Genomic DNA, 27,725 nt, shown 5'->3' on the forward strand with positions numbered 1-27,725 from the left:
CCCCATACACTACACATTCACAAATGCAAAAAGCCCCGAAGGCCAAGTCTGCTGTTGTTTCGTTGTAAATCAAGAAAATCCAGGGGCAACTCGGCTGCAAAGATGCCATCCTCTGGCAGGGAGACAGAAGCTGGCCTTGGCTGTGCGCAGGTGACTGAAAACCAGAGCTCCTGGCCAAATGCCTCCCTGCTGTTCCTGCTCCTGCACAGGCTGCAGGAAAGGACAAGAGTTTGTTTATGCTTCCGATTCCTCCCCTTCTTCACGCATAGTTCCATCCTCTTCTGACTGATCATTCAAAAGCATGAACTTGCCATCATTTGTTAATGGCACAGACTTCATTAGCTGAGCTAATGCTTCTGGGTCCTGAAGAAAAAGAGAGAGTTCAGCGGGCTGCAGCAATCTTTCTGAGGTACACACAGTTTTCCCAGTAATTCTTTTTAAGGTTTTTCAAATTTTTATTTATTTATTTTAATTTTACTGTCAGCCTTTAGTGTAAAGGTTTGAATGTTAATAATTCTGGCCTAAATTTTTGATAAAATTAATCCCTTTTGGTTCAGTAAAACCACCCCTGGTTTTTACCTGGTTCAGGTAAAAAAAAGGGTTAGTAATTTTGAGCCTTTATTTTGCTGTTCTTATCTGGCATTGATACAATTACTGAAAAACAAGGAGAAAAATAAATATCTAAATAATTTGTTTATTATGCTTATTATCTGTGACTAAAAGCTCATTCCCCCAACTTGTTTGGAAATCAGAGCAGCAAAACCATCCAGCAAATATTAATGTATTAGTGTCACATCTTTATATACATACCTTTATTTTTAATGGGCTAGGTAACTTTGCCATTCATTTTAAGTGGAAAAACTTTGTGATGGAGGAATGAATATGAGTTCCCAAAAGTGAACCAGCAATGGGTACAATTTATACTTTACCCAGAGGAGTTTTTCCAGAACTATTCACAGCTTCCTTCCAAACATGAACAACTGGATTTGTATAGTTCTGAGTTTGATTTAGAGTGACAAGTTTTATCTCAAATAAAGCTACTGCAAAGTGAAACTGGGTTTATGTTTGTGTGAACTACCCAAGGGCTGTGTTAAATAGTGTCTGCAAAACTTTTTCATGAGGGAGAGTAGCAGTTCTTTTTCCCAGAGGTACCTGGACACTGCAACCAAAAGTAGAATATGATGAATCACAACACAGGGGAATGAAACAAACTTACCTTCCGTGCCTCAATGATTTCTTTTCCCAAGCTGATGGCATAGCAAATCTAAGAAAAAAAGAATTATCTGTGAAGTTCAGCTTTGTTTTGATTTGTTGTTTTGTTCCTTAATTGGGACTAAAACACAGAAGTGTCAACGCAAACTTAGTATTAAATACAGGTCTAAAAGCAGAGGTAGTACACCAATTCACTGTGCTAACTACACAAAAATACAACTCTTAGGTTCTGCTTCAAAGCTCCCGTAGGCTGGTAAATCTTTGTATTCGGCTCAGTTTTATTCACCAAACTTTACATGCAAACCTGGAGGATCTTTTCCAGTGCATTTAAGAAAGCTACTGGTTCTTAAGACAAAAATTCTCCAGCACTTCCCTTATTTTTAGTAGTCTGTTATTATCATATGCAGCAAGTGCCCAGTGATGTTAACAGATAATGGCTTTCTCATCTTTGAAAGCTTTACAGATGTAAATGTTTCAACATAGCTACTAACATACATTCATTTTTGTCAGTGCTGGGGTGAGACACACACACTCCCTTATCTCTTAGTGTTGGTTTTAGCAATTGCCTCCTTTCCTCCCTGTTGTACATGCTGCTGCGTCATCTATAAATTGGGTCCTTTTTAGACATAAGCCATCAAAGGCTTCCCTGTTAAGGCATGTTTTCCTGGCAAGGAATTGAGCTGCTCTTGCTTCTATAGCACTGTTCCTGCATGTGTAAGCCAAGATGCCTAAGACCTGTTTTTGAAATAAAGTATTTCATTGAATGTTAATGCAAACCTTTTCCCCTTCTGTGTTGCTCTCAAAAACATATGCGCTCATGGATTCTTCTCCCAGAGCCTCACTGAGATGGACCACAAAGCCAAGCAGTCGTCTGTTATCCTGGTGAGCAGCAAACTGTGTCACAGTGGCGAGTTCAAACTGGGAAAGTATAATAAAGAATCTTTTTTTTTTAACCAGCATATGGTTAGCTTGGTCAAGAGCTCAGCTTCACGTGACTGCGGTAGAAAACCAGATTCAAAACAAAAGTTACTTACACTTGTTCGTGTAACTTGGGTTTGAGGATCTATTAACCTGCAATTATGTGGAGGGGGAAAAAAAGAAAGTAAATTATTTTAGAGTGATTCTTAGTAATTTCAAGGTGCTTTATAGTAGTAAAGCAATCACTACAGCAATTTTACAGATGAGGAAACATGCACAGAATCAAATGCTTTATCTGATTTCAAGTTGTTTGATGGCAAGGTTCAATTCTAGATCCTGACTGTCAGCCACCTGACATGTATAGGTCATAGGATTTTTCTGAGTGACTAATTTGGTGAGCATCCCGAGCCTACGGGCTAATACACTAACACACATATGGACACGAATGCACTCCAGCTACAGTGAATGTCTTCTATCAACATACTCTACAGCGACAACACTGACAACAGGACAGCAACAGCTCTCTTGCTGTTACTACATGTAAGGTGTCCTGCTTTTCAGCTGAAACAGAGCTGGGTTTCTTTTTCAGTAATTAGAATAGTGCTGCATTTTGCTTTCAGCCTGGGACTTGTTATGAGAGAGACACTGATCACATACCAGCGTTTGTATTTTTGTCACTGAAGTGAAGGACTTTGCATTTTGTTAGTCTACAAGCGCAAGATCTAAGGGGGTGAGGAATATTTAAATTAATAAGCTAAATTGGCATTTAGATATGTCAATGGGATATTCCATATCATATCACGTCATGTCCAGTATATTAGTGAGGGGCTCGTCCTCTTTTGGCTCTCTCTGGCTTTCGCTCAAGGGGGTGAGCAGCTGCACTGGGTATCACTCATTTGAATACTTTGTTACTGTTATCATTATCACTACTATTTTAATATTAGTATTATTTTAAGTTTTCTTTTATTTTTATTATTAAACTGTTCTTATCTCACCCTACAAGCCTCCTTATCCTTGTTCCCCCAATCCTCTCCCCTATTCCCTGAGGGTGGAGGGGAAGTGGGTGAATGGCTGTGTTGGCTGGCGGCCAAGGGCTGGCCCAGTGAAACTGTCACATAAGGAAAGAGAATCTTACAATGCTTTTTTTTTTTTTTTTGCATCTTTTTCTGTATCTTTGCAGGGCCTTATAGCCCCACTGCGTCCTCTAAATTTTGGTAGGATGTTCTTACAACTTAGTCAGGAGAATGATTTCTAGGTACTGCAAATTAAAAAATGAGACATTTTTTACAAAATAAAGTGAATCTCAGGATCTTGCTCCCTCAAAGGGTGTATTTCTTGGAAAAACAAAACCAAAAATACTTGACTAATACCAAGTTGTATGAAGAGCACAGAATGTTGACAAGTTGAAGATTTTACAGTACCTCAAGTTCTTGCTGGTGACCATGAGATGGGATTCAGTCATACGGAATATGTTGTGAATGGCACGAGCAGCTAACACTTGCCTCATAGCTTCATAAATCACCTCACTTGTGTCATCTGACTGAACAGCCATAGATCCTAGAAAACGAACTATGAACATCTGCTGCAAGAGTGAATCTGGAAGATAAAAGGCATGACTTCCTTCACTGTGCTACTTCAATTTTCCAGTAGCTGAAATTATCAATGAAATTATTATTTTCATTTTGGAAATTCAAGAGTAAACCTGTGGGTGGTGACTTCCTGCTATGAGCCATGCAGTGCTCTGACCCAGTTTTAAACAGCACTTGAACAGGGAACAAGTAGGTTGGAAGCTTTAGAACTGGTCCTTTATGCCTTATTTTATCAGATAGTAAAATTCATTTGCCTCTCTTGTTATCAGGTGCACATAAACTGTGATAAATCTATGATTGTGCGCAAGCCTTGGCTTCCATCAAATTAACTCTTATCTTTAAACCTTGCACGTTCCTTGCTTTCTTCTATGTCCTTCTGATCTTCAATGCAGCTGGTTCCAGTGAGGTTTTCATTAAATCCTTCCTTGCTCATTGACTATCACCGTAAGAATCCTATTTACAACTAAGTAGCCATTACGTGATAAGCCATGATTTGATCAGGCTCCCTTTACGGTTGGTGGTGAGCAAGGTAAAATGGGACGAGTCCTGCTGACTGTGACTGCTCAAAGGCCACAACAGCTGTGTCTACATTGCACAAGACACCACAAAGATGGTGAAGCATCAGCCTGAGCTGAACTACACAGATCTGATGCACTTGTGCAGTCAGAGATGGAGGGCAGTCACCAAAGCGTTGCACTCTCTTCCCTGTGCTGCAGTGGAGCTGGGTGCTGCTGCTGCTGACAGTGTGGTGGTGCCTGCTTGTCACAGGTCCTCTGCTGTCAGGCAGCTTGCAGCCATCCTGCCCTGCAATGGGACAGCACGTGCAAGCCAGAGCGTTCAAATCAGTAGGTTGTGCTTTGGTTCTGTGAGTAGTTCTTTGACAGGGGCTGCTGGTTCCAGACAGTGGCTGTAACTGGCACAGAGGAAGAGGAGTACAACCAGGGTCTGAGCCCTGCCTGTGCTGGCAGAGGCAGGTCAGAACTGCTGACTTTTACTGGCACATCACTGGGAGAAGGGAAAGAAAGGGAGCAGCAGTAAGAAGAGACACGCTGCTGCTAGCTACATCCTGGGCCTCCATGAGATTTAGATTGTAGATTTCAGAGTACATGTGGGTAAGAAATGGCTACTAAGCAGCTTCAAACCTGAGCAGAACTGTAATACAGCCCCATCAAACCCTGTCTAACTGTAATACAGCCCCATCAAACCCTAACTGTAATACAGCCCCATCAAACCCTGTCTAACTGTAATACAGCCCCATCAAACCCTGTCTAAAAAAATCAAAAGTTACTTAAAAAAAAAAAAAAAAAAGACAGACAAAAGCCAAGCAAACAAAATCTTTTTGCCTTTAAACATTTGAAATAAACCTGATCTGGAATACAGTTTGGACTGTCAGGAAAAAGGTGCTTGTTTTCACATGTAGTGATGTTTAAAAGACTGGCTTCTGAAAGATAACTACATTCAACTCTGTTATGGGCCTGATACCACTGCTCCATGGTGTCAGGTGCTTTCATTAAGACACACTGGCTAGCTGACAGCTGCATCGGGCCTAAAACTGTGACTAATTTTATCTGGGAAAATGAAGCACTGACCTTCTTCATCTTTGTTGCTGTTTTCAGATTCACCAAATGGGTTTGCACGCCTACAAAATAAGAATAAAAACTCTTAATTACAGATTCTGGTCACAACTCACAAATGCTGTAATACCTAATTTTCTCCCCTGAAATCACTGTTACAAAGTGACTGATACTGTCTCTGGCCATACCTGCCACCTCTGTTCTGGTCCAGGAATTCTGTGGCAGGCAGTACAATATCAAACTGAATTGGTGTTCCAGGAGCAATGAGTTGTGTGGATTCATGAATTCCAGCTGACACATTGGGAATTAATTTATCATTTTCCATACTCTTGACATTCTGGCTAAAGTGAAAAAAAAAAAAAAAAATAAAAAATCAAATCAATCAGTCAATCAATTCCACCCTTTCTTTGCTCCGGAAGGGAGACAAGATTATTCAAAAATCCAAAGCGAGATTGAACTAGTATAAATAAACATAAATAAGAACATTTTCCTATTTACCTGTTACTGAGGACACTAATAACATTTGTTTTATTTTTTGTACCTAAAATTATTTAGGAGCAAAGTAAATGTTGGTACATTAAACCTGAATGCAGAGCAACTCTTGAGTGTGGGCAGGCTGTCGGCAACAGCTCGCTGTGTGCCTCCCTGCCCTCTAACGGCCACATTTACAGCTCCACTGTCGGTTCAAGCAGCAGAGACCTGCTCTTGTCTAACGCTGTCAACAGCGATCCTGACATCCTTCCAAGATCTTACTTGGCCACAGGCTTGTTACAATGGGATAGTTAAGATAAAACTGTCACACACTGGGTCAGATTTCTTCCCGCACCTTTTCCCAAAGAGAATGAAATGCCAAGTTCCCCACAGCTACAGACGTAACTATACACATTACTACAGATGTTACACCGGGTTTACTAGCAGCATCTTCTATTTCTATAAAGTTTTCTGGTTGCATACAGATGTAAAAGTGAATTGTGAGATTAGTTTTCAACAAAATAGCTATTTTCTTTGCCCAGTGAATGAGATGGCAATTCTCTTCTATTCATAAATCTGTAATCAAAGTGAAACAGCTGTACTGCAAATAAAATTGGAAATAAATTGACTGGCATTCCCCATGGCTATAGGGAATCTGTAATCTGTAAGCAATCACAACAAATTGAATCATAAATCATAGTAAAGACACTGGCCCGAGAGGCAGAAGATCCAGAAAAGGTTTGAATTTCTATTAAGTCAGAATTTACAATTTTCTGACAAAACTTGCAGGGAAGTCTCTTCATGTTGAAGTCAGTGTGACACAAACATGCCCTATTTTATTTATGACACTGCTTCTGAAAGCAGGATTTCAGTCCAGCACTGGACTTGAAAGCCAACTCTGATGATGGAGTCTGAAAGAATTCCCTCTGGGCAAGACACTAGGATCATGTGGACACAAAGAAACAATATATAAAATATATATTTTGAATAGAAGTATATCCTAGAACATAATTAACAATTTTGGAAGGAGAGGAGCTTTACTGATTGACCTGAAGGAGCACAGGAGAACAACAGTCATTATTCTGACAGCAGTGTAAGGCATATTCCTGTGACAGATTGACAGGAACTGCTTGAGGTAACATGCAAGAATACTTACTTCACTGTATACTGAAGACTCTGCTGTATTGCCCACATTACAAATCACTCCCTTCCAGCAAAGCACTTATAAATAAAGCATTGTGTTTATTTCTGAGGAAACAGCAAAATCCCAGTGGCATCCACAAGGAGCTTCGAAGCTGTGATGTGGAGCAATAAGCATCACCTGCAACACTTAACATCTCTTATAGCTTTCAGTAGGAAACATGAGAAGTAGAGTGACTTGCTAGAACACACAGGCTTGTAAAGCCAGGGCCTAGACAGGGCTTTCCCCCAGCTGACTGCTGCCCTGTAAAAAGAGCACGACTATGGTTTCTAGTCTGTGCAAGTAAGAGTGTTACCTGGGGTGGTGAATTTCAAGTTTTTTCCCGAAGCTGGTAATGGGAGTCACTGCTTGTAGCGCTGTTTGATTTAACTTGATTGCAGCTGCCTGCAAAAACAAGACCAAACAGCTCTTTTACACACTTGCTTTACATTGCCATGTAAAGAACAATGGGAAAGCAAGTTGGAAGGAACAGACTGAAAGATGGAAACAAGCTCCCACCTCTGGATTGTCAGTGAGATAGATCTGTCTGGAGATGTTGTTGATGGCACATATCCACTGAAAGGGAAAAATGAAATTGAACTCTTCAAGCTCTCTTGTATTCAAGAATAACAACATTAAGAAAATATTTTTACCTCCTCATATTCTTTCTTGCTTTCTGCTTGAAGGGTTATACCCCTAAAATACAAACATAGTGTATCAGTGCTAACAGTGGACACCAGGACTGTCTGACTCCAGGTCCTACCAAGCTTTTTATCTATTAACCAACAAAGGAACAAAAATCCCGAATAAGCTGCAGCTAAAGGATACCACGTGTGCTGTTCAGGCAGTTGAGGGGGAGGATGGAAAGGAACACACTTTTCATTTGGAAATACCCTTCTGGAAACTCAGAAAGGCTTACTACTATAGCAAGCAAGTTTTACATGAAACAGCATCTGAAAGGGTAGGTGTGATTGGTTATCCTCAAATAAAACCTGTCTCATACGCTTTGCCTGTAGGAGTAGTGATCTGAAAGCAGTATCTTCTGTCTTCGCAGTCTACAGCCATCACAGAGCAGTTGTCCAGGTCCTGAATCAATCCTCCGGCTACCGCTCCCCGTGGCTGACACATCAAGTTGCCGCCTTGAGTGAAGAAATACAGCCTTTCCCAAGTTGTAGTCACCAGACCTGTTTTACTAAAGAGAAGATGCAGTGACAAAGACTCATTACTATTTAGAAATTATTCCAAACATATGAAACTGCAAACATATCCTGATGCTAATCTGAACTTTATGTTCAACCCTGGAAATTTTTTTATGATGAGTCTTTGTCAAGAAATAAAAGCAGCACCTATTCCTAGCAGAGACTAATGAAAGCGGAAGAATTAAACTAATTCCAAACATCCCAAGTTAAAAACATTCTCTGCAGTATCTCCTAGTTAAGGAATAAAATAATTATTGGTATTGAGTAACTAACATGAAACATTAAGCTGGATTTTAAAAAAGTATTTTCAAGCTGAAAAGCAGCATGAACAACTTCAGCACAAGGAATCGTTAAAAAAAAGTGTCTTCTGCAAGTAGTATCTCAGAGTCCATCTTCTCCCTAGCTATGGAGTCCTATTATCCTGGAATACTATGAGAAATCAATAAATGTCCACTCACCGAAAAACAGTCAAATAGAAATAAACTGGTATTTAATCAATCACATAAACAGGTTTACTACATACCACCAATACCCATAGCTCCTGTGGAATTTGATGGAAGATTTTATTTGGAAAACCTGCAGAGGTAACTCTATGTATGGTATATATTCAAAGTTATGCACTTGCATTGTCCATAAAGGTTTTATTTATGTAAAGGAGATAATTTATGAAAACATGTGTTAACTACAAAATATAGCTGTTTATTTTTGTAAACACTATGTTTTCATTAGCCCTAAGAACTGGCAAACAACCTGAACCCAGCCTCATCAGTTTCTAATCTTTAGCCGCTTGAATGCAGGGAATCATCTCTGTAGGTGAATTTACTAGAAGTAAACTTCTGTTTTCAGGAAAACAGAAGTCTGAAATGCCTCTTTGGTTTAAGTTTCTAGAACACATTTCCAAAGATGACAGAGGTACTTAGGAGCTGAAGGGTACAGCTACCACTGATTCAGGAGCCTCAAATATCATTACCTGAGTTGTCTTCACAGCCTAAAAAAAAGTAGTAACTAGTTAGCAATTAAACAAAACAGTGGGTAGCAACAGTCATCTTACTTTCTAAGATTAAGGTAGCCAGCCTTCTGGATGAGATTTCTATTGATAGCAGGTGAGGTTACATCAGAATCTGGGGTGTAAACAGATTCATTAACTGCAATTAAGTCCTGCTGGGATACCCTCATTTTTTCAGCTTCAGCATCCAGCTCTCCCTGTATGCTGGAAAAAACAAAACAAAACACAGAAAAGAAATGCAAAGCCATCATTAGTCAATTTATACCAGGATATAGCCAACATCTGTAACCCAAGATGAACAAAAATCATAGAATAGTTTGGGTTGGAAGGGACCTTAAAGATCATTGAGTTCCAACCCCCCTGCCATCCCCAGGGACACCTTCCACTAGACCAGGTTGCTCAAAGCCTCATCCAACCTGGCTTTGAAAACTTCCAGGGAGGGAGCATAATACCAGCTGACATTATATTGGAGAATAATGTAACGATAAAGTCTATTTCTAGAACAGACTTTATAGGAAATATAATGTAAGACTACATGTCCAAGGCTTTCTCTAAGGACTAGATAAATCCGGACAGTCAGGAAAAAAGAAAGAGTGGAAGGAAGAGGCATACAATAGGGAACTGCTCCCAGAAAATGTCATCTGAGCCTAAAGGGACAAGATGCATATGGTCTGAAGGTATTAATGATGGTTTAAGGAAAATATGGCTATCTTTGGCAGGCTGGCAGCAAAAGCACAGCTAGGGTTTCCCCTCACTCTTTATTCTGAAAGCCCAGCTTGAAGATGTTACTCTCAATACGTCTCATACAGTAGCTATGCTTGCTTTTTTGCAATTTGTACTAAACATAGTTATCTTCTTTCCCCAGAGAAAGATATCTCTCCCCAGAGAGATAACGGTCAGAATTATGAGATAGTTCTCTAAGACTGACACAAGCACTCGAGAAATGCTTAAGTGTTTAGAGGGAAGAGTTAAGTTTAATTTTTGAGAGACAGATTCTAAAAGCAATGCTCGTATGAATTTACACTGCTGAACACACATAGATGTTGCCCAAGTGTAGCAGCACAATTCAAAGTAGACTTTACTACACTAACTCTTAGATTTCACAGAACTTTGTCTAATTCCTGCAACAGGAATTCCTGCCATGAGACCACCTGATCACAGATTTTCAACAGTAGTTTTCTATTAATTCAGAACAATACAATAACAAAATCTACAGCTCAAGTCTCATTTTAGCTTTAATCTTTGTTTATCATACTGTCTTCCACTTTGGTGTGATTCGGAAAACATCCTTGGTGTGGGCTGGCAAAATTGTGCTCTTCTTGAACTTATCTGTAAAAATCTAGTTTGCTGGAAGTGGTAACTGTGAAGGGGTATCTGAGTGCAAAATTTAAACTCAGAAAGTAAGTGATAATTCATTGCAGAAGTGTCACAGATATATACTGCAATGCTGAATATTTATGTATTCCTCATCTTCCTGTAAGACATATTTGGCATAAAGGGGAAAACAGAGCAGCCATTTCACTGGAACAAGCAAGCAAAGAGGTCAGAGTCACCATCATATGCCAGTGAAATACCTTCATTATTTTTTTTTCAGCTCTACTGTCAGACAACCATTGGAAGACACTGATACGGTAGAGTGGAGGGCTGGTGTTCAGAGGGACTTTGACAATCTGCAGAAATAGGCAGCCAGGAACCTCATGAATTTCAGCAAAGAAAGACAAATACAAAGTCCTGCCTGGGATGGAATAAACCCATGAAGCTGTAAGGGATGGGAGGCACTGGGATAGAAACCAGCTTTTAGCAAGGGACCTGGGGGTCCTAGAGGACAAGTTGAACATGAGCCAGCACCATGCCCTTGTGGCAAAAAAAGGACAGTCATATCCTGGGCTGCATGAGCAAGAGTATAGCCAGTGGGTCAAAGGAAGGAACTATTCCCATCTGTTCAGTGCTTGTGGGACTCCCAACAGGAGTACTCTGTCTAGTTTTGGTGCCCCAGCACACGAAAAACAGAAACAAATTAGACCAAGTCAAGTGAAGAGCCACCAAGATGGCTTGGGGGCCAGAACATGTGACATGAGAAGAAGCTGTGAGAATTGTTTTTCAGCCTCATGAAGTGAAGGCTACAGGGGGGATCTTACTGCTACAGGGTATAGAGCAGATGGAACTAGACCCTTCTTGGAGGTGCAAAGTGATAGGATGAGAGACAGCGGATCCAAGCTGTAACCAGATCCTGTGCGTGCCACATGTGAGAGAGACAGAGAGAGATGCTCGGAATCTGACTGGACACAGTGCTGAGCACTCTGCTCTAGCTGACTCTGCTGGAGAGTGGACTAGATGACCTCTTGAGGTCCATACTGCAGCATCTGTTCTTTGACTTTCAGAGAAACAACACTAGCAAATATTTGTTTTCTTTATTAACTTTTCCAAACTTGAGGAGTTATTAACTGTATCCAGGCCCCTAGAAAAACTCATGGTGTGGTTACATAAGAATACTCGTCACTGCATACTTTAGAAAGTCATTAATACCTTCACCTATGCAATAAGCAGCTTTCTCCCTGCTTCCTACCCAAGTGGTTAAATGTTTTGGACAATATGAGCACAAAACCCAGGCTGTACACAGCAGGATCAGAGATCCATGGCACCCTCTATCCTGTCTCTGATGGTGGGAAAAAGCCTGTGGAAAAGTACCAGGCACGTACATATGATCCTTCTCCCCTTCTCCTCCCCAGTCTTTTGTAGAAGTTGGTGATATACCCTGTAACTGTCGAAGTAATCCAGAGACACGGTGCTGCATTCAAGACAGCACTAAGCAGTATCTGACTGGCCAGATGAAGAGTCACTTTTGCATCCTGGTGTTAAGTCTGTTTCATGTTAGCTTATTTCCAGCTTTTCTGCATCATTAGAAAGCTGAGACTTCCTAAGCTCCCACATCACCTCCAAAATGAGACCAGCTGTGTACATCTTACCACCTAGCCAAGTCATATGAGGCTAAGTTATAAATGCTAAGTATTACAATCCAATCTGAATTAAATTAGACTGTACTTTGCAAGCTAGTGACTTTCAATATTATCATTAAATGTCAGAGTAAGAGTTATTTAAATTCCATTTTGAAATAAAACGGAACAGCGCTGTCAGTTTTTTTACATAAGCACTACTTCAATGAATCTTTTGATCAGTCATTTTTGTTGCATCACAAATTGCTTCCAATAAAACTGCCCTGTCATCTTCATTGTTTCCAAGACTGGATTCCTCTTCCTATGGTGTGTTTCTCCTATCTCCAAGGTAGGAAGGAGAGAAAAGCCGACAATCTGAAGTTATATGCATTTGTGGCAATTAGACCAATTGGTTACTGAGAACATTTTCGTGATCTGTCTTCTCTTATGTGTTTTTTACACTGTTAGCAATACCAATATGAAAATACTTTTAAACATGAAGACTCAGTTTCCCAATCAGCTTATTTAGATGCACGACTACAGCACTGCTGAAATTCTGTAGCTGCACAATGGGTCTCATTGGCTTGTTGTTTCAGCAACAAAACAAGTCTGACAAACGAAAAGCTTTTAGCTTGATGAGCAAGCAGATCTGACTCATTGAGGCCTTGTGATCCTCAGCACTAAAGAAGGAAAAGAGTGGGCAGCACGATTTTCAGTGGCTATGTAATCTTAAGTCATGGAACCATGTGTCAGTAATTGATAAACTGCACGGTGTCATTCAGAATTCTGCAAGCTTCTCTTTTGGTTTTTCCAAAGACGTCACACTCCTGTACTAGTTACATTTGAGTTGTACTTTCAAGCTTTGCTGTGTGACAGATTTAAAACACAAAAAACAGATTTAGCAAACCAACAGAGCAGCCTATTTTTGCTTCAGTTTACTACTGTGTACTATCCAGAATTCAAATCCATCAGACTTTGGAAAACAAGGGCTTATTCTATGGTGAGGAACCAATGGCAGGATCCTCACTATACCTGTGAAACACAAACAAGGTGCTCTAGCCTTACTAAATTAAGGGGACTACTTTAAGGGAGTTTAACATCTGCCCTCCAGTCTGCACAAATGCTGTATAGACTGAGGATTTATTTCAGAGGTGAGTGTGAAAAGATATATAAATAAGTGCAGAGGTACAGGAAGTAAAGAATCCTTTAGTGAAAGAATCTACTATACAGGGAGATTACTTATAACACTGTTCTCAAATTAACAAGTATGAATTATTTAAAATGCCACCACAGTCAGAATAAGTAATGATTTGGATACAGTCCAACATGAAAGGTATGAAGCAATAAAGTGAAGGACTTAGTTCAGTGCTTCTGCTGATTTAAAATAAACTATTACTGTACTCTCTAATACGACTAATTTTAAATGTAAAGTTTACATTTACAGAGACTTAATTAAAAAGAAAATGCCAATCTTCACTACAAGTGGCGAATAAAATAATCACAAAATTAGGAGGACAAAAGTGAGGCAGTTTATCGAAATAAGGACTTAGCCAAAGCAGGCTGAACTCAATGGACTACTACAGCCTATCCTAGACACAATATGTTCTCTAGGGCAAGGAGTTTTGTTTGCCTTGTGTAGCTACAACATTAAACACTACAGGACCTAAATCCTTATTTGTGAGGTTAAGGGGTTATTGTTACAGTATTATTACGGAAGACCCAGCAAGTATAAATACCTTTAATTCAGAATGCACTTTAGCTCTATTATATTAATTCCATTAACCCATTTCAAGCCCAGATCCCATGCTTTGTGCCCATGAAGAGACACAGGGATGTAAGAAAGCATCTGAACACTTCAGAGTATATAGTTCCTGGCTATACTGTAAAAATACTCTCTGCAGTGCACTGACAGCATTTTCCTTTCCATGTACAAACATACCTCCTTTCCACCTGCTGCTTTAACAAAACATGCCCAACAACGCAATGCAAGCTTGGAAGGACTTTCATGAGAAAGAAACAGAAGCACCCTCTGTTACATGCTGACTGTTACAGCACTAAAGTAATGTGTTACCTTTGAACCATGTCTGAAACAGACGACAAAAAGCTGTCCATTCTTTTGGAAAACATCTCTGCTCCTTTCTTAAAGAAGTTGATCTGAAAAACAAAAAACAATGGACACTGAAAGTTATCTTGGCTTTGGCAGACAAGTAACAAGTTGTGGGGACTGTATTAACAGCGATCCCATTATGACTGATACTTCTGGCTGAGATCAAACACATGGTCAGAACAGCTGCAGTGCCTTTGTATTTCTCACTTTTGCAACTTTCCACCCTTTTGCACATCATTTTACACACACATAAGCTATTGGCTGCTGACAGGTGTGTTTCCAATGAACTTGCTAAATGACTGAAATAAGGGAACAAGTAGCCTTCTCCCATACTAGCACCGTGCAGAATTTGGTCTAGAGGTGTTGTTACAAGCCACTGCATGCAATGCCACCTATCACAAGGAATGGGACATGAATCGTCCATTAGATCTAGTAGTCCAACCAGGACTACCAGCTCCAACCTGGAATTTTTTTACTGCTATAGCTAAGTCAGTCAGGAAAGTGATGAAATGTAACTGCGCTGACAGAAGCCCCTGGGGCAATCAGTTTTATCAACTACAGATTGTTTTATCAACTACAGATTTAACATGGATTTTGTTCTACTGAAGGAGCTAAAAAAAGCTACTAAGGCCAAAGTGCAGATTTTGTGACAGAAGATTAATTCACTTAGCTGAAAAAAACGCAACAGCAGCAAAGCACTCAGTGTAGACTTGACCTTGGATTATCTGCTGTGGGGCACACAGTCATCATTAGGACCTACTGGCAACTGTGTGAAACATGGACGTGGCTAGGATGTGTGTGTAACTAATTAGCTCTTAAAAAAAAGAAAAAAAATAAAAATCAGTGAACTACTCCAGAAAAAGACATAAAAGCAAATTCTTGGCTGTTAAGCAATTTATTAGCTATTTCATCCAATTTTACTCATGATTCCACTCCTTTTCCCTAACCCTGGAACATGAGATTCCTCTTACCTGTAACTGAGATTTCTGCAGGCATGTTATTGACCACAGTCTCCTTTACAGACAAAGGAGAGAAAGCCTGCTGTCTTGAAGAATGATTCACCTATTCCATTTCAGAAGCCTACTTCAGAAGGCAAGAGCTCTAAATTCCACTGATGATAATGAGAGACTGACACGCCTGGCTTAGATGTCGATGTCAGTTTTCAGTCAAATAAACCCTATATTAGCCACTGCTTCTTCCAAAAATTCCTTATGGCCTGCTCATTCGTTGGAAATGTGAAATATGAGACTCGTGTTTTGAGCAATTAATAAAGAAAATATATACTCGGGCTGAAGGGTAGTTTACAGTATTTAAGCATCAGTATCAACTGGCTTCTGGCTACTCAGTCATTCCCACCACAACCTAAGACCTTCCTGTATAAAGCACTGAGAAATGGCAGTTTTGCCAGATAAAATACAAGGAAAGAAGGTTCTGTTTGGCTTCTAGTAAAGGAAACCAATGCAGTTATTTCACTTAGTATAATTACAGCAGAGAAGCAGTGTGAACTCCCACAGTGGGGAAACTGTCTGAATTCTCATTTTTTACCTATTTTTATGGGGCACATGATCTGCAAAAGACACAGGACAATGGAGATGATAACCCACACTACAACCTCAAACAGAGCACCGCATCCATTTTTTCCGTTTTCACAGCCAAATTCTAGTTTTCCCAATGCTTTCTTTTGTCTGTGTCAAAGCACAACAAACCCTTAAAATGGGTGGTAATAAGAATCAAGTGCTGTGAAAATACCAGTGTGTTGATCCTCCCGACATCCTGGAGAGTCAGATTATCAGTATTACTACTGCATTTTACGGACTTGAAAAATGCTCTATCAAATTACTGGCAGAATAAAGATTAGAAAGAGGATTTGCCAGCCTTATGCTCAATCCACTCTACTGTTCTGTCCTTCCAGTTCTCCAGTGCATGCTCTGTTCCCTATCGTGTATGCTCCTCATCAGTATGCTGAACATTATGTGCCAGGAAGGGAACTGCTACATAGGAGAGTTTGTGCAGACTGAGTAAACAGTGGAAGCAAATGCTGCTGCACCGACAGCTTAGCTGTGAAAAAATTAACCCCAGGCTGATTTTGCATAGAAGTGTATTGGATTTTTTTTTAATTGGTGTCTTTCCTGAATATCTAAACGCTCAACTATCTGCCTCAAACAAAATCGGTTGTTAGAAACTAGGCAAGCTGAATAAAAGTCTCCCTTCCCCAGTTATCATTTGTCAGTTCTTGAAAAAAAAAAATCCAGAGCTACAATGTTTTACTTTTCCCAGTGACAAGCCTAAGTGATACAGATGCTTTACTGTCCATACCTGTCCTCGTGTATAACCCAGCATAGGTTCCATCATTGCTACTCTCTTCCTGTACTGCAGAGCATTCAGGGCACAGTAATATTGCAGAGATGAAAGGTGCTGCTTTCTTCTTGCATTTGCCACTTCTTTTGCCACCTCTGCCTTAAGCTGAATAAAAATTGATAAAGAGGTTGACAAAGTGTTACTGTGCATATGGATATATCTTTAAACAACTTGCATTGCAGAACTTCTCCACATGGAAACGAAGGGTGAGAAACTAAGAAAGCAAATCCAAAAACCCAAGCAAGTATTTCAAGTCCCTCTCTGGCAAGAGACTTAAGCATTTGGGGAGCTCCTGTGACTACAAACTACGTAACCACCAACTAACATTCTGGGTCTGATCTCAGTGCAAGGAATTTATTTGCAGTTGAGATCACAACACAAGCCTGCAAGTACAGAATTCAGAGATGAATAATTCACAATATGTTGTATCACATTCTGTTCTGTAATGCATTTCCTTTAAAGGATCATCCCGTGGAACTGATGCACTCTTATGACAGGGCCAATCACCCAGTTTTGGGCATACTGGGATATATTTTGGAATAGCGGTCCAGTGAGCAAAGAATAACAAATGTAAAACAATCCCACCAACAGAGTTATGTGTACTCTAAAGGGAATGACAATCCATACAGAGAAATTTAGCAGGAAGGCAGGTGTGAAAAAATGGAATGCTTTATAAACAGCAGACACAAGGCTTCATGACAGTTCACAATGAATTGTATGCAGTGATACAGTATCATCACATCAGCTGTACAATAGGCCTATACAATTCTATTTATAGCCACTTGGATTGCCTCTGTCTGAAGAGCTCCCCGGGATCTGGAGAGCTCTAGCTCAGCACAAGACTTGATAATTTCTCTAACGTGGAGAAAACAGGTATAACTTTGCTGAATTTATGTTTAAAAGCTTTGTGTCTGCTTGGAAATTAAATCACAAGTACTCTTGAGCTACTGTGAACTTAACTGATGAACTCTCCAAAGTTTGTAAGTGAACCATGATGCAGATGGAACAGCTGATGAAAACTTTTCCTTTTCCCTTTCACATTCATTACCTTTTCATTTTCTTTCCTTTTCGGTAACCTGCTATACTTTGCCATGGACACGTCATGTTCTGTAGACAAGGAATATTATTTATTTTAGAAATGTGATGTGTGTGTGCATAGATTAAAAATGTTTTCTGTGATATAACAGGTGTACACCATTAGAAACAAACAAAACAGGGAAACATACCATTGCTAGCAAGGCCAAAAAGATCCTTCAGTGTGCTCACTTCTGGAAAAGAGAAATTAAATATTCAAAGTAAAACCAGCTGTAATCACTTTGTTCAACTGAGACCATTCTTGGCACATTTAATGCCTAAGTCACTCCAGTCCTTTCACAGCAGAGATGCAGAAGTTGTGCCTGTCTTGAAAATGATAAACCAGATCAGCTGCCAGAGAAATTAATAGGCAGATAGCAAATTTAAAGTAGAATGAGTTTACTTGATTGAGCAAGTTATCACTATAAAAAAGATTCCTTATCTGCCAGTGTAATTGACCTAAAGAAGCACCATTTCAGTATGCTTGTTATGCCAAAAGGCCCACTGCTGTCATAAAAGATTGGCAGTTCTCAACAACTTCCTGACAAGGCTTATGTGATACCAAGAAATCTAAGTCCCAGGGACGTATGAACTAACCCCCTTTCCTGTACATGAATCTTCATCAACATGTAACATTTTTTTATAAGTTTCTCTGTGAACAGAAATATGTATCTAACACATCTGACTGTGGGCTGACCACGACCTTTCTGATACAGGCAGAAGGAAGAGAAACTAAACAGGTGAGACAACTTTCACAAGTGTTAGGCACAGGCTACTCTCAGTGTCTCTACCAATGTATGCTGCAACTGGCAAAACCCTTCTCAAAAACCTACACAGAAAGCACATTCACGAGAACAGACATTATGCAACTGTGAAAAGAATAAGGGAAAACTGTACAATGTCATCATGGTCTGATTCTTGTAACAACCTACTCATTAATCAGCTTCACACCACCTTTTTCTCCCCAGAACACTTCCTCATGACTGATGCAGAAAGACAGAAATTCTTCCCAGGTGTGACTAACTTGTACCTAGAGGTTTCTACAGTATTCAACACACGGATGTAACGAGATCGAAGGTAAAAACAAGAACACAGTTAATCTTTCTTGCTTTCTTGTTTAATTCCATGATTAAATTTCAATATGGCCAGGCGTCTACTAAAAACACTGTTCTACAGACTGTGTCAGAATAAAACAGAGGTTGTAATGGAAGGATGGATAAAACAAAACAAAAATTTACATCCAGGGAAGCTGAAGAAACTTTCATTTTTTGTCATGAAGCAGCTGAGGCTTTGGTCGCAGGCCTCACTTGCACTTTTTTTTTATGTCTTCTTTTATGAACCAGAGTGCAGAATCCATAAAGATAGGAGCAGAATCATCAGTAAAGCCAAATTAAAGAGGTGGGAAAGTGTTTATAGAATCAAGACCTTAACATCCAAATACTGTTTTATAGTTGACATTGTATGATAAACAAGATAACCATGAATATAGACACCTCGATACCTTCACAATTTCAAATGAGATGTTATAAGGAATGTAAACCAGTCATTATTTTGCTATAGTTGCAGTTACTTTGTCTCCTATCAAAATGATGTCTTTAAAAAGTACATAAACAGGACAGAGATTAGTGAGATGAGAAGTGGTCTTTTAAAAAAAAAAAAAAACCCAACACAAAACCCCAAAGAAAATAAAACTCATGTTTCTGTTCCATGAGTAGGTTAGAGTGTCCTTGACCCTGAATATGAACTTGCTTCTTCTGAAATTACACCAAATGTTTGCATTATTGCTTTGCTGTTTAAGTAATGAATTTCCAAGTTTGTGCAATCAGGTTACCTGGACCTACCCTTGGATGGCAAGGATTTAAAGAGGACTAATTCCTTAAAAGGGAAGGAATACACTATGGAGTTAAAAAACCATTCTCACTTGTGCTTGTCACATTCCTTAAAAGGGAAGGAATACACTATACTCTGAAGTTAAAAAACCATTCTCACTTGTGCTTGTCAAACAAACCCCAACTTCTGAAGTGGGATAAATACTATTGGCAAGCCAGAGTCACTGCTAAATTTCCCCTTTTTAGGTAATTATAACACCGATGACTTCAATGAAATTACCCTAGTGTAAAAGCAAAGTGACATAGCAAAGAACAAAGAGAACAAAGCTGTGTATTTTCAAACTTGCACCATATGGTGCATAAAATATTATGTGGTGAACTTGTGCTATTTATGTCTGAGTGAAAGCATGCACCTGTCAATGAAATTCTGTAGCAGGAAAAAAAATAACACAAAAACTTTTCTGTGAATCATCAAAGAACAAATTATTACATGGCATTATGTCTCAGTTCACTAGGAAATAAGCAAGAAAGAGCACATGAGGAAAATTAAAACTTAAAATAAAATTTACCTGTGAGATCCTTTTCCCGAAATTGTATAACTGGGAGAACCATTGTATCTGCAAGCTGTTTTGCCAGTTCAGAATGAAGAATATTGAGCTGAAATAGAGTATAGAGGAATGCTCTAAGACACAGTGTAACTAGAAAAAAAAAATAAGAGCACTCTGCAGCCTGCCATTTTTGTCCAGCAGACAAAAAAGGAATTTAAGGCACTTCAGTGCTTAAAAAATATTTCTCAAGATATGTAAGACAGATGAGGATTTTCCCGTAAATGCTCAACTCCTGCCTGGTATATTCCAAGGATCCAAGAATGTTTCCGTTCCCACATACTATATTAGGGTAGTTCCCTTGCCCACTAATTCTAATACTTAAGCCAACCGGATTTAGTCTGTAATTAGCCTTTATTATTAAAGTCTCTACACCACAGACCCACTGCCATGACTAGAATCTCTTCCCGTTCATGAGGGTTACCTGGGACACAATCGCAACAGGGGGTAACCACAGTGAAAGGTCCCATTCAAATATTTCACCTCAGAGCAGTTTCCCATTCCTGTTTTCGTGGGTGTTTCTCTAAGATTCAGCACATGGAGACATATTTTAAAGCACTCGTGTGACGCTGTCCAGGATGAAGCAAGGCTCCCATGTCAGCAGTGGCACGCAGGCGAGAGCGCCCGATACTACAAACTAGGAGTGCACCAGACACCGACACGATGCTCTGCCCATTTGTTCATGGACACCTCTGGCAGGATTATGTGGATAAGGATGAAGTCAGTATTTTCCACTAAACGCTACAAAACTAGAACAATTCAATGCCTATGGAACAGACAACTGAGAAACAGGTACAGGGGCTAGCTAACACACGGAAAAGAAGGCCAAGGAATGGAGCAGGTTCTCATGAGGGAAAATGTGACTGAGAGAAGTGAACAGAGAGGCTCTCAGCTTTCTGCTCCCAAATGAGATGGTTCTCTTCCACCTGGGAAGAACAAAGTTCTTGTTTTGGTTTGTTCACAGTTCACGAAGACAAGTGCCAGACTGGTGACAAAAAATTCTCTTTTCAAATATCCACTGAGAGTACACGTGCAGCAGGAGGAGACTAAGTGAAAAAATATTATTTGGGGTTCCTCTCACTATATTGTTTGAGTTATCCACGGTCTCTAAAATTTTTAATTAACTTTTTGCCCCACAACCTTCCTATCTCCTCCCCACTCCCAAAAAGCAGGCGTCGATACAGCCTTTTGCCTTCTTAATGGAAGTTGAAAGTAGACTAACAAGAACAACAACACTTTTCAGATGGCACAGCCCTGCTCACACAGAGACAGTGATGTGACAAATGATACTTAAGCAATAAGGACATAGATACTAAGATTATATTCAAATGTCACATGGGCAGGTCTAACACCAGCATTTAGAAAGACTCCCAGTACTTAGCAGCAACTTACAGAGTAGAAGTGTCCCGCACACACAGCTGTAGTTCCCAACCTGCTTTCAGCAGGCGTGTCTACAGCCTCCTCCAGACACCTCTGAATTCTGCATGATCTCACAGCAACTAAACTGCACTTCACTGGTTTACAGCTGCCCTGCACCCATCCCTGGCAAGTTTTGGCTCAAATTGCACTGTTTGAAGCTTAAAAATGTAAATGTCATTTTTAAATTGCATTAAATACAAAATGGCCCCAGCATGGATGACATGTCCTGTTTTACTCTCTTTTCTAATTCCCCTATTTAAGTGAAGCTTTGCTCTGAGGACAGCATGTGGGACGAAGCCACAGAAACAGCTCTAACCTTTACAAAAGGGTGATATTACACTTCTTTATTCCCAAATAAATGGTTTTATAAAACCCAGGCACAATCTAGCCTTCGGTGGAAAGGCTCAGAATTAAGAGGACAAAGACCAAAAGTAAAACCACCAATGTTCTATATTGTAAAAACAGAATATTGGCAATTCAAATTACCTCATCCACAACTTTTGAGAAGTAATGAAGGGTGGATATCACTTCTTCATCTCCTTTACCTAAGGCAAAATGCTGAAAATAGAAACACATTTGGTCCATAAATCAATAAATGTGAGTATAAAATATAACATTTATTTTACTACAAAGGTAATGAATACTCCTACAAAATGCAATAAATGATAAAACTAAATGGAAAAACACTAACTTGTTAATACATATTCTTTTATTTGCCTCCTCTTGTTTTAAATGAATGGATTTTGGACAACATGTAATTAAAGCTTATCATACTAATTTTAAAGTCATAGTCATACGATAGGAACAAACTGGTTTGCACCTTCATAAATTTATTAACTCACATTTTGAAGGTTTTTTGTTTTTGTTTTTGTTTTTTTTTTTTTAAGATTCTCAGAAGTGACATAACTCCCTTGAACATCCTGGGGAACTTTACAACAGCCTTCACATGAAACTGAGTAAAGCAAATGCCCCAAGCACTTCTGGAAACCACACTACTTACACAGACTTCTTCAGAAGAGCCGAGGCTGAAAATAAATCAGTCATATGTTGAACATACCTGCTTTTCATAGGCAAGGAGCTGCTTTGAAAGCTGTTGTGTGGCAAGACACATTTCATTCTACAAACAAAAGTGACATGTTAATAGAAATAATGAAAGGTCTTTAGCTATTTATATAGTTATAAAGTGCTATTACTACCACTTTACCAGCTTCTTGACTGAATCTGCAGCTACTTACACTAATATGCAGCTGTACATAAAATACTAGTCCTAAAATACCTGCATAGAGAAGCAGTAATAACAGGTGTGCTTCAGACCTGATCAACACACAGTTTCATTTTAACTACTTTGAATAGAGATAGGATTTAGGGTTTAGTTTTGGGTTTGGGCTACCCCCACCCCCCAAAATAACAAAACTAGGACAACCTCAAACATGTAAGCTGTCACACTAACATAAGAATGTTTCATATTGGTTAATCATCTTTCCCCAAAAGCTAGAGCAATAAAGAAAACCAGTAGATGTGCCTATATGTAATGCATTCATGCTCAGCAAATGTATATACGGTGCTTTAAACTGCTACAGGAGTACAAAAGAGCACATACTTCTGTATTCTCATGACTAAACTGGCCAATGGAAGTACTAACATCCTCCAGATGTGCTTAGGAAACGCACATCTTTTATCTTATGCATAATTCTGCTTGACAGCTGGAAAAAACAGACAAGTGCTTGGATGTGCCAGTCTTTAATCAATGTATTCCTAACACCAGGATATCAACTGCTCTGTCCCTGATTTGTTAACAATGACTTAAAGATGGAATAAAAGAAAAATGGGAAGGTGGGGAACTGGGGTTTGTCTTAACCTGTGTCAGATCCTTCTCTTCCTCAGTAATGCAGAAAACTAATCATTTTAAATTTAATTTAATTTTAAACCTTAACGTAATCTATTCCTCTCTCCAAATACATAAGGCCATAGAGAGTCTGTAAAACTCAGAGCAACCTCTTTAATAGCACCCTTTATGCTGGGGCTGGTATAGAAAACCATTAAAACTGGGACAGATTTTATGTGCTCTCTTATTGTCCTTTGTCACCCTGAGCAAGCGGAGCATGGCACAGTTAACTATCTGTGACAGAGACTTTGAAACACCCTTTATTTAGGCCTGATGCCACCTCTGGCACACTGTGTTACAGCCTGGTCCTTCTGCACCACCTTGGTTAATATGGACAGTAAGGCCCAAGCATTTAGCCAGTCTTAAGTGTCCAAAGTGCTCAGGAAGAGCAAAGAGACACAGCCACAGCCTCAGTAACTGCAGCTGTATGTGAACATATGGCAGAAAAAGTGAGTGAGCTGATTCTAACCATCTCAAAACACTATGGTGATAACACTTACAGGCAGCTGGAGATGGGAGAGCAGAGGCCTTCCAAGGCACAAACAAGGGCTTAGAACCGAGTTAATCTGGGTCCAAACTCAGATCATGTGCACCCCACGACTATTCTCACCTCACAGTGATGGATGAGTCTTGTTTCTTGCCTCAGACCAATTAATAATGAGCGTTACACTTTCATACAATAATAATGCCGAGGATTCATATAAGATCTGCACATTGGCTACGCAGACTGTGTAGTTTCTAATATGGAAAAGCTTTACACAAACACTTGGCATTTAAGTATTTCCCAAGCCACTGGATGGAAAATGATGTCATGCCTTATAATAAATTAACAAACCTTGTTAAGGCCTCAGTAAGGATACGAATGAGCATCACCTATCTGCCCCCAAGCTGTAAGAACACCTGAGAGACTCCCACCTTCATAGTGGGAGCTATCAAGCAATGACTTGATGACAGGAAGGATGAGACTCCTTGCATGTGAACAGATGACATAAAAAGAGTTTGTTTGCTTGTATGCATGTGGGTGGAGCCCAAAGATTAATTTCAGATTACAAAAACAAGCAGAGGTTCTCAGACCTGGGATCTTTTTCACGAACACAACCTCAAAGACAGAGCTGAGTGAGAACTGCGAGAAGACTAAGTCCTCACACAGTAACTGTGATGCAACCTGTCAGTCGTAAACAGTTAATGGCATGGACACTACTGTACACTACTCCAGGTACAGAACAAACTGATGGAAAGGCTGGACACAACATTTACTTTGGGATTTTGGGCTGACTTTGCGACAACACTTCTACACATCACTGATACTCCATTGCCAGCAGGTCACATTTTTCATCTATAGGCTCACTTCTTTGTGTCAGAACACCACAAACAATCTTGTTACTCAGTTCCTGCCCATGTGGAAGAGTTAATCCTAGGTCCTTCATCCTCCCTCCCTCCCTCCCAACCTCTGACAGACTTTGTTCCCATTAGAGGTACAAAAATCATTCATTACATCACTAGGGAAAAAAAAAAAAACAACAAACAACCAACCAAACGCACACACCCCCCCAAACAGTTGTAAACAAATCAAATTAAGCTACCAAATTGAAATACAGCCACATTGCATAAGGAACAGGAAGCGGGAAGAGAGGAAAAGTGCTCTGTTGACCTACTGGTAATAAATACTGCATTGCTAAGCACACTAACCTGAGAAAGTTTGTTTTAATCTTCCTCCCATTTCTTTCTAATCAGCCTTCTACTCCCACACCCCCTCCCCCCCAATCAGTCTCAAGACTTAAAAGTCATTTGCACTAGTTCAGTTGATAGATCCACTAAATCCAGGCAAATTATTTTCACAGGTTTTAATCTATTTCTGAGACATTTTCCCATGGGATACAGCAACATTCACTTCTTCTATCCTGAAGTGACTGAAATTCATTATACCACAGCAAAAGAAAAGCTACGATACAATCCTGACTGTGTGCTCCACATCTCTTCTGCATTACCTTGACATTTCAGAATTCATCAAGTATTTATAGAGTGGGAGAGCTATAGAAATAACAGTGTTTCAGGCAGGAACTCAATAAAATCCTGAACAACAAACAAAGTATTCTAAATGAAAACAAAATTAACCAGTACTGGGCCTTGCAAATACATTTATTTTCATTACATGATTTTACTTAACAGGGAAAATTGTTGCAGCAACAATGCAACTAAGTATGACTAGAACAAAGGAAGAAAGGACTGCATGCAAACAGGTATCAAGCAATCAATTGTGATTACAGATGTGTTGATCTTTTTTTCTTTTTCTTTTTTAAACTTGGCTGGCATGCTAGCTCTAGGAACAGATTTTTATAAAGTTCACTAACACCAGTTCACATAGATAAGATAATGGAAGTGGTGTCTTGAATCCAGCATTCAGCTACCAGAAATGAAAAAACAACAGATTAAAAAACATTGTTTAATTCTCATGGTATTTCAGCACCTCACCCTTCCTTCAAATAAGCCAGCAAGAAAATGTCCAACTGTTATTTTCTGATCTAGTGCCAGAGCAATTGCATGTGATTTTTCTGGGTTGATTCCACCTTCTTTATTATCACCTTTATTTACCAAGCTGTTCATATCATCAGAAGAGAGTATGATTCTTCTGTAACCCGCTTGTAATAAAATCTCCACGCCGTCAACCACGTACCGGTGAGGCAGTCCACCCCTTTTTAAGGTCTCTTTTTCTGTTTTTCAAAAATAAACTTGAGGGCTAATACATTGAAGTCCCAACCTATTTCTGTAGACAGTCGTTTAATAGACTCCAGATTTGAGGGCATGTAAAGGATTAAGTTGAGCTATAAATTAACTTTGAAAGACAGAGAGCTATTCCAGCATGTCCAATTCCAATCCCAATATAATGAAGCTTTCTGCAAAGCAACTTTCCTACTCCAGCCAAAGCTGGCATTTTTAAAACTCTGCAAGTAACCAGCACACAGAACTGCCAAAGGCTTCTTCATGTAAACAGGCAAGATACTGGTAAAGGTATTTGTTCACGCACCCTGGATTACGTGCAGAATGACACGTAATAAAATTTGGCTTACACCTGGGAAAGCTTAATGCCTCGTAAATGAGAGAAAAAAAAGGGTAGGTGGTTGAAGGAGGATATCCAGGAGGCAGTTGCAGGCTTCTCATCCTTTCAGAACTAGGGAACACATTCACCTTCAAAACCAGGCAGAGCACAGAAAGAACTGGCTCTTGATACAACACTTCTGTGCCGCTCTGTCTACACATGTGTATCGTCTTCCTACAAAGTAGAATTCTCCAGCAATCTAGTAAATGCTACAGGCTTACAGGGTTAGGTTTGCATATTAAATGGCTTGGAAACATGAACCTAAGGTTGACAGAACCTAAGCCTCACTGGGGTGCTCAGGCTGCCCAGCACTTTACAAGATCAGGCTAACATATGGCTTGTCCTGCTGTTGATTCACAGCATGGCAGTCAGTTCTCACAAATGTGAATGGTTCAACAAAAGACCATTTAACAGCTTCAAGAAATAGAAGACACTTGTCAAACCTCTGCTATAAAACAGCAAAAGCAGCTACAGTAGGATGGCTAGTTCAGTGAGGAAAGAATCTCTTCAGTTTATTGCAAAACAATGACTATCAGCAGGGTATCCATATATTACTGCCTCCTCGCAGTGCTCAAATCTCCAGATCCTGCTTAGTGCAATGTTAACTTGCTTCCAGGCATGGTGACAACTCCAACTTCACAGGCAGTATTAAAAACAACTCCCATGGCTTTGTAAATACATTAGTTGTCACGTGATAACGCTCTGCTTACCTCTGTTAGCAACATATGGTGAATATACCTCAGGAAGTGCAGAGGTACATGATGCAAACTCACAATGAATATGGAACAATAATACATGCCGTACTTCACAGAAGTCAGTGCTGTAATCCATTGCAAGTGTTTGTCCTATCTAATACTCTGTTGAAGCTTCTCTATGTGCAACTGAAAGTTCCACAAAACGCTAACTTAAACTTTGTTGTTTCAAAAGGTTTTGGGAAAAAAAGTCTTATTCTCCAAAAATGCAACACAACTGTTTCCTCAGACATGAAAAGAAAGTAATTAAAAGAAAAACTGTATAGGCACTTACCTGTTAGTTTAGCAAGAACTGATTTAAGAGTTAGGAAGGAACACTGGGGGTTATCTGTGCACCATAATAAGTATGAAAACCCATGCAAGCCCTAGAGAGCTTGACACTGACCTACTGAGTTAGAGCCTAGTGAGGTCAATACATAGGAAGGTGAAAAAAGCAGCACTGTTGAAAAATGCAGACATGAGGTGTCATTAATGTGGGGAGAGAAGTAACACTAGTATAAAGCACTACCCAAAGTAG

The 27,725-nt window shown here is 39.6% G+C and overlaps 1 protein-coding gene across 1 annotated transcript; it reads right to left on the reverse strand.

The window, feature by feature from the left end:
- Window positions 1-234: 234 nt before the first annotated feature.
- APPL2 (adaptor protein, phosphotyrosine interacting with PH domain and leucine zipper 2) lies at window positions 235-27,287 on the reverse strand. The gene is made up of 21 exons (XM_010168184.1): window positions 27,167-27,287; window positions 25,832-26,070; window positions 22,532-22,591; window positions 21,961-22,032; window positions 20,020-20,107; window positions 17,774-17,815; window positions 17,596-17,654; window positions 16,506-16,652; window positions 14,154-14,236; window positions 9,195-9,353; window positions 7,948-8,136; window positions 7,598-7,640; window positions 7,464-7,520; window positions 7,261-7,349; window positions 5,482-5,634; window positions 5,309-5,358; window positions 3,552-3,726; window positions 2,247-2,283; window positions 1,990-2,130; window positions 1,217-1,264; window positions 235-363 (listed from the first exon to the last, which is right to left on the reverse strand). Exons 1-21 carry the CDS (start codon window positions 27,285-27,287, stop codon window positions 235-237), a joined length of 2,181 nt encoding a protein of 726 aa, XP_010166486.1.
- Between the last annotated feature and the right edge of the window lie 438 nt (window positions 27,288-27,725).

This window comes from Antrostomus carolinensis, unplaced genomic scaffold (genome assembly GCF_000700745.2).
Source record: "Antrostomus carolinensis isolate BGI_N321 unplaced genomic scaffold, ASM70074v2 scaffold8850, whole genome shotgun sequence".
Classification (NCBI taxonomy): domain Eukaryota; kingdom Metazoa; phylum Chordata; class Aves; order Caprimulgiformes; family Caprimulgidae; genus Antrostomus; species Antrostomus carolinensis.